A 7,375-nucleotide genomic window follows, 5' to 3' on the forward strand; every position below is an offset into this window, starting at 1 on the left:
CTGCCATCCCCGGGTCCCCTGGGAGGAGGTGCCCCCCCACCTGCAAGAAGAGGCGCCCGGTGCAGCGCTCGCACAATTGACTTTATTCAAGACCTGGCAGGATGGAGAAGGGGGTGCCACGGTGTGGGCACCCCGCGGATACTCCACAGGTACCGCCACAGCGGGGCGGGGGGCTCGGGCAGCTGCCACAGACATGCACACGCGTGCACATGCCCATGCGCTGCCAGGTGTGCACATGCACACACACTCAGAGCAAAGCCCCCCAGCCATCCACAGGCACCCCCAGCCCACCCCAGCACCGCGAGGAGCACCCACGGCCTCCGGAGCGAGTGGCGGCGGGTGGCAGGGAGCCAGCAGCGCGGCTGATGGTGTCGGGCCTGCTGGTCCCTGCAGCCCCTCGGTGATGCAGGGCAGGGGGCCAGCCCCACAGTGGGCACCCCATGGCAGGAAGGGAGAACAGGAGCTGTGCCTGGCAGGGGCTGGCGGGTGTGCTGGGGGATGCAGAGGAGCAGAGGTGCAGGGGGTGCTGGGGGGCATCCCGGGGTGTGGGAACAGGGAACAGTGACTGGGCTGGGTGAGGAGCAGCATGCAGGGGAGAGTGGCCCCACGAGAACACGTGCCATGCGGGAAGGGGCGCGCAAGCGTTGGCAAAAACTGGCATTCCTCCCCCAAACGACGTGCCTGGAACCCCTCACGTGGGCTTGGGGGGGTCGTCGAGGGGGGGTGCCACCCCCAGCCAGGACAGGGGGGGCTGGTCGCCCTTGTAGGCACTTGGTTCCCTGCTAGGGGTGAGTGACTTGTCGACAGGGACATCAGTCCCACACCCTACCCCCTCTCTCCACCCTGCATTGCCTCACAGCAGACTTGGGGACGCCTGGCTGGGCTGACCCCCTTGCTGCAGGGCTGGATTGGGACTGCTGTTCTGGTGGCCCAAATCCCCCAACCTGGGGGCCTGCACCCACCTGGCCCTGCAGTCTTCCTGTGTCAGCCCCATGCAGCTACAAAAGTATAGAAAGTCCCAGCACCGCAGCACATCCACAGCCCCCCAGCACCCCTGGCACCCCCACAGCACCCCTCCAGCAGCTCCATGCTCCAAGGCAGCAGTTCACAGTTTTAAACTCGGTCCAATAGAAGTTGGCCAGGGAGAGAGGAGAAAAGCCCTTCCCACAGCGAAACCCCCACCACCACCCTGGCTTGGGGTGGTAGAGGCACCACAGGATGATTGGATATTTTCAGCCATGCCATTGTGGGGGCGGGAACTGTGCCCAAAAGGGGAGCCCAGGGTGGGTTGGGGGAGAACATGCGAACAATCAGCCCCACTTGTTTAGTCTTGTCAGTTTTTGGGGGCACATCTGGGCATCAGGGCAGAGGACAGACTCCCTCAAGCCCTTCCCTGCGCCCCTTCCCTGCTCTCATGCAAAAATCCAGGAGGTCAACGATATGGCCAAGCAGGGCCGGGGCACAGTGGGGGCACACTGGCTGGGGGAGCTGCAGTGGCCTCCGGACCCCTCCTGCACCCGGATAGCGAGGGGGAGCAGCGGCAGGGCCTGTCCCTCACCCAGCATGGGGTCTGGCCAGAGGGCTTCAGCAGGGGACCTGGACCCCCACCAGGAGAGGCAGGGCACCCCAGGAGGCATCAGGGCTCTTCGGCCTCCTCCTCCTCCTCCAGTGAGGCCACCCCGGAGGAGGCGACGTCAGAGATTTTCCGGCGGAGCGGGAAGTCCTTGCTCAGCACCACCTCGTCCTCCGTGGGCGAGAGACAGGCTTCAGCGTAGGACACGGAGTAGAGGGAGTCCTGGCACCGGAGCCGTGCCAGGCCCCGCAAGGCACTTTGGCTGGCTGGGGGCGGCAGCTTGGGCAGCAGCAGGTCCTCTCCCCCCAGGGAGCCCAGCAGTTTGGCAGTGAGTTCGGAGGGGGACACCATCTCCAGGCTGCAGAGGCTGGAGCAGAGAGTCTCAGGGGAGAGGGTGTGCGAGGAGTCGCTCTCGGGCTCGCAGGAGCCGTGCCGCAAGCCCAGCTGGCACAGGTGGCCCTGCAGCAGGTCTCGCAGCAGCGCGCTGGCGGGCATCGTGCCTGTCAGCTCTGTGGGAAATCAGCGTGTCTGGGTCAGTCCACAGCTGAGGGCACCAGGGATGTCAGCTGCCCCTGCCCTGTGCACTGCAGGTTGGGAGAAGTCCTGCGCTTGCTTTGCCCACAAATTGTTGCGTGCATGGCACTGGTAACCATCAAAGGAAAAGCAAAACACTCTCTGGCACCATGGAGGTGTTGCATTTAAGGGCTTCCCCATCCCTGGCTCAGGCACTGTTTGCCAGGGTGCAGGGCAGGGACTCTGCCCTCTATGGGAGTGACCAGGCTGGGGAATGTGCCAGGCAGTGGGCATTCTGTTCCTTTATCCCTCAGTGGTGGGGCACCCACACTAGCAGTGGGACAACTTGCCCACTCCCCACAGCACTTACCGGTGGGCTGGGAGCTCTCTGTGGAGGGCATGAAGTCCTCATCGTAGGACTCGTCATTGGAGTCGTCCCCATCTACTGAGGACCAGGCTCGCAGCTTGGCCTCAGCAATGGCAAACTGCTCCGCCACACCTGGCACGGGACAGGCACGGATCAAACACACACAGGGAGGTGCTCCCAAAATCCCACTGCCCTGGCACCTCTATGCCCACAGTACCATGGCATGGGTGGGTGGGTGGATGGATGGATGGATGGATGGATGGATGGATGGATGGATGGATGGATGGATGGATGGATGGATGGATGGATGGATGGATGGATGGGGACAACCCAGCCCACCACCCCTGCCCTGGGCCGCAGTGGGGACCAGCCCGCCGGCCGTGCCCGCCGTGCCTACCAGCAGCGAATCGCGCCTCCTGCTCGCCCTCGCTCAGGTGGCAGTAGGAGCTGAAGGCGCTCTCCAGAGCGGAAGGTGACTCCACTGGCTTACACCAGCCCTTCCACTCGATGAGGTGGGCAACACGGCCCTGTGCCATCGCCGTTGGCTTTGTCACGTGCTCCTTCACCACCTGCGAGATGCCTATGGAATGTGCCCCAATGTCAGCATGCCTTGGGGCACCCCAAGTCCCCACCACAAAGCCCATAATGCCAGGACCCAGCACTCCCTACCTCCAGTTCATGGGACCTGGCACCCCCATGTCCTCCTCTTGAGTACCACCAGTAACCTCCTGGTCCCCCCCAAAACTCCAGACAGGTGATACCCAGGGCACCCCCAAGAGGCCCAGACTCCTCACCTCAGGAGAACCCCTTTTCCCAGCTGAGCCCCTGGGTGAGCAGTTACCGTGCAGCGAGGAGCGGGCCAGGGCAGCGATCTCCTGGATGGTCAGTGCGCGCCGTGACTTGGGCAGCATCTCGACAGTGTCCTCAACATTGACCTGCCAGAGCAGGCAGCGTGGTCACAGCCCTGGCACCATTTCCCTCCTCGGAGCCCCACGCTGCAGGAAAGGGCTTGGCCCTGCTTGGTGCCTAGCCCGGGGGGCCTGGGGTGCTTGTGCACACACAAATTACAGGCATGTGTGCAGAGGGGTGGTCACAGCAGGGCACACTCCCACAATGTCAGCACATGCTGGCACTGTGTACACACCTGCACATGCCTGCTCAGGAAATCACATGTGCCCACAGACACTGGCAGCCACTCAAACACACAAACTGACCGCAAACACACACCTGCACACTCACACCTGAACTCCACTGTACACACACGTGCACCTGCACGCTTGTGTGCTATCACACGTGTCCGTGCCCTGTGCTGGATGGTGTCACACACACGTGTATGCCCACCCCAGCTTGTGCACACACACGTGCATGTGCAAGACCACCACGGCCCAGCTCCCCAGCACCCACTCCCTGGCAGCACACACCATGCCAGGACATTCTGTTGTATGTCCCCATTGCCATCCTGGCCATGCCAGGCCCTGAGCCATGGCCACGGGGGAAGCAATGTGGGATTTGGAGGCGCGCAACAAATTGCATTGCCATGGCAACGAGGCACCGTGGACTGATTTCTCCCAGGATACAGCCCGGCTCATGGCTGACGTCAGAGCAGCCCCGAGCCACTGCGAGCTGGCAGGGCCATGGCCAGGACAGGTGCCCCACCTTGGGGCACGGGCACATGGCTACCTCAGCTGGGCATGGCTGGGCTCCGTGGTACCTGGAGGAAGTCCTGGCTGTCGAAGGACGCCTGGCGCACCAGCCGGGGCAGCGGGCGGGCAATACTTAGGGGTGACAGTGCCTTCACCTCCTTCCACTCCACACACAGCGTTGTGTCCACGGCCACTGCAGGAAGAGCCGAGGCCAACCTCAGCACCTCCATTTCCCCAGCAGCCTCTCAGTTCCCCACCCACTGACCCTGTGGTAGCTGCTTCTTGTCCAGTCTGAGACCAGACACAACTCGTTGCTGCAGCACTGGTGACTCACGCCCGGGCAACTCTTCCGCCTGTGTCAGCGGTAACGCACGTCCCCAGCCTGGCACCGGGGACCAGGCGCCTGTCCCAGCTTGGCAGCTGCTCTGGGAGGGGTGGGGGCAGCTGGACCGGGCTGGACTGGGCCAGGTGCTGGGTGTGTGAAGGGAGGCAGCACTGGGCCATACTTGCAGGGGGCTGCTGCTCCTCCACTATCTTCACAATAACCCTCTCCAATTCCCTGCTGGGTCAGGAGGGAAAGGAGCCAGAAAGGATAGGGTCAATGAAAGCACCTGCACCCATCTTTTGCCACAACAGCTTGACCTCCTGGCACTGGCACCTCAAACTGATGGGTGCCTACACCCTCAGTCACTGACTTCCAAGAACTGGGGGCTCCTGTCAATGAAGTTGCCTTGAAAGGCCAGTCCCAAAGGGGCCAAGATGGGGTATCTCTCAAGAGCCTCATTTCCCCTGCACCAAGATGGGCCTGGCTGACGTAAACCAGCTGTGAGGTGGGATACAAGGGAGCTTAAAAGTGCTGCCTCCCACCCACATCTGAGGGTACACCCTGGCTTCCTTAGGAAATTGCAGAGAGGATCGCCCCCACTCCCGGCTGTGGGCAGGGGCACCCTGTGGTGACATCCTAGCAACAACACCCCCAGGGCCCCTCCAGCATGTCTGCAACACTCTGAATGCTGTCCTAGCCCCCATGAACCCAGCCTCCAGAACTCCCTATGATCACAGCCCCCATCCCTCCTGCAGCACCCCCAGGACATCTGCAGCACCCCCACTGCACCCCACACACTGCAGCAAACCCCAGCCTCCAACACCCCCCTGAACAACTCTGTCTCTCTCATAGCTACCCCATAACCTCTCAGGACTCTAACCAGCACCCCAGTCCCACACCCCTTTCCCAGTCCCGTTGCACCCCCACCCCAATCCCCAGCTCCCCCAGAGCTGCAGTCCCACTGCTCCAATCGTCCCAGCCTCTACACATCCACACCCCCCCAGACCTCCCTGCACTCCCTGGGCCACCCAGCTGCCCCAGAGCAGCGCCCCCAGCTCCCAAACCCCCACCCATCTATAGCCCCATCACCCTTTACATACCAAAGTCCTCCAGAGTCCACAAGCTCTCTGCATACACAACACACTTAGATACCCCAATTCTCTCTCACCTCCGTAATTCCCTGTACCCTACAGCCCTCACAGCCTGCCAGTCCCCATACGCCACCACTCCATCCCCTGGATCCCCCTCAGCTCCCTGCTCTCCCCCTCACCACCCAGCCCCCGTAGCCCCCACACCCCCATCGTATCACCCCCAGCCCCACGGCCGTGCCCACAGTCCCCTCCACACGCCCAAGTTCCCCATACGCCTTCCGTACCCTAGGACCCCCTATTCCCTCAAGTCCGCGCTCCCCATCCCGGTGTCGCTCACCCACCGATGGTGGTTTTGGAGCCGATGCAGCCCATGCTCCCGGGGGGGTCCCGGTGCGGGCACTACCGCCGGCTCCGCGCCGCCCACATCGCCCCCCGGCCGCATGGGCGGCCCCGGACAGCGCCCGCGCCCCGCCGGAGCCGCTGCCGAGCCGGGCCGGGCCGCGGTACCGGAGCCCCGAGCGGTGCCTGCGCCGGGCCGGGAGCAGCACGTCCAGAGACGTCACTGCTGGGGGAGGAAGAGGAGGGAGAGGGGGAGGCGGGAAGAAGAGGAGGAGGAAAAGGAGGAGAATGTGCGGGAGGAAGGCTGAGAAAGAGAAGGCGGAGGGGGAAAAGGGATGAGGGAGAGGGAGGAAGGGGAGAACGGGGGAGAGGGAGGCCGGGAGGAAGAGGAGGAAGGGGAGATGAGGAGAGAGGTGAAGGGGGGATGAAGGCAGCCGGGGAGGATGAAGGAAGAGGGGGGCTGAAGGAAGAGGAAGAGGGGGATGGAGGAAGAGGAGGGGGCGCGGAGAGGAGGAGGATGGACGGAGGAAGAGGAGGGGGCTGAGGAGGAGGGGAAGAAGGCCGGCCACCGCGGAGAGCGCCGTGCCAGCACCGCGGACAGCGCCGCCCCTCCCGGCCCCGGCCCCCGTACACCCCCCGGGGGACAAGGGCTGAGACCCTGAAGAAACAGGGCACCCTTGAGCCCGACCTGCCTGCCCCTACCCTGCCCCGAGGGCCTGCTGGTGCGGGTGGGAGCATACAGCCTCCCACCCCCATGGAAGTGGGCTGGGGACAGGTGTGTGCAGCCTTTGGAACATCACATCTGACAGCAACGGCCCCTGCAGGAGATGCAGGCCAGCGCTGAGGGCCAGGCTGATGGTGAACCCGTGCTCATTCTGAAACCTACTGACGGCAATTAATGCTGTGGTACCTTTTCCCTGGCACAGGAGGGCACTGCTGGGATGCCACCCTCTTCCCCTCGGCAAGCAGGTTACCAAAACAGCTCCAAGGGCCTCCCTCCCTCCTTACTCACTCATTCCCAGTCAGGGGGAGTTCCTGTCCAGTCCCCATCCCGAGGCTTTTCCCTGCCAAATGCTTCCCAGCATTAGTGATGCCAGGGCTGCAGCTCAGACAGATCAGCCTCTAATCTGGGGAACAGCCTCCGGTTAATTATTCTGTACCCTCTGGGCCATGGCCAGGGTGACTCAGCAAGAGGCTGCCCAAGGCAGCAAAGACCAGCCTCCAGTCCCAAAGGGGACCAGCCTCTGTTCCCAGCAGGGATACCCCGCAGGGGAACCCCAGCAGGGGCCAGCTGTGCCCCATCTCCACTCCAACTGCAAGACAAGGCCAGAAGGGTTTGACAGAAAAAGGCCCTCCCACATTGGAAGGTGTAGGGGGTACCTGGCACAACACCTCCCATCTCCTGCCCCAAGGAGACTACACAGGTTCTGCCACTCATGCCTGTGCAAAAAGGAACATTTGGGGACATCAGGGCTCTGCTCCACAGCCAGGCTGCTGGCAGGGTTGTCTCTTCCACCTCCAGAG

The 7,375-nt window shown here is 63.2% G+C and overlaps 1 protein-coding gene across 1 annotated transcript; it reads right to left on the reverse strand.

Annotated features, from left to right (window-relative positions):
* Window positions 1-60: 60 nt before the first annotated feature.
* FAM131A (family with sequence similarity 131 member A) lies at window positions 61-6,304 on the reverse strand. Its single transcript, XM_050977839.1, is given in 7 exon segments — window positions 61-2,082; window positions 2,457-2,585; window positions 2,851-3,033; window positions 3,295-3,388; window positions 4,165-4,289; window positions 5,854-5,897; window positions 5,899-6,304. Coding segments are annotated over 7 exon segments (1,077 nt in total). The 5' UTR covers window positions 5,955-6,304; the 3' UTR covers window positions 61-1,636.
* Window positions 6,305-7,375: the final 1,071 nt, after the last annotated feature.

Source organism: Serinus canaria, chromosome 9 (genome assembly GCF_022539315.1).
Source record: "Serinus canaria isolate serCan28SL12 chromosome 9, serCan2020, whole genome shotgun sequence".
NCBI lineage: Eukaryota > Metazoa > Chordata > Aves > Passeriformes > Fringillidae > Serinus > Serinus canaria.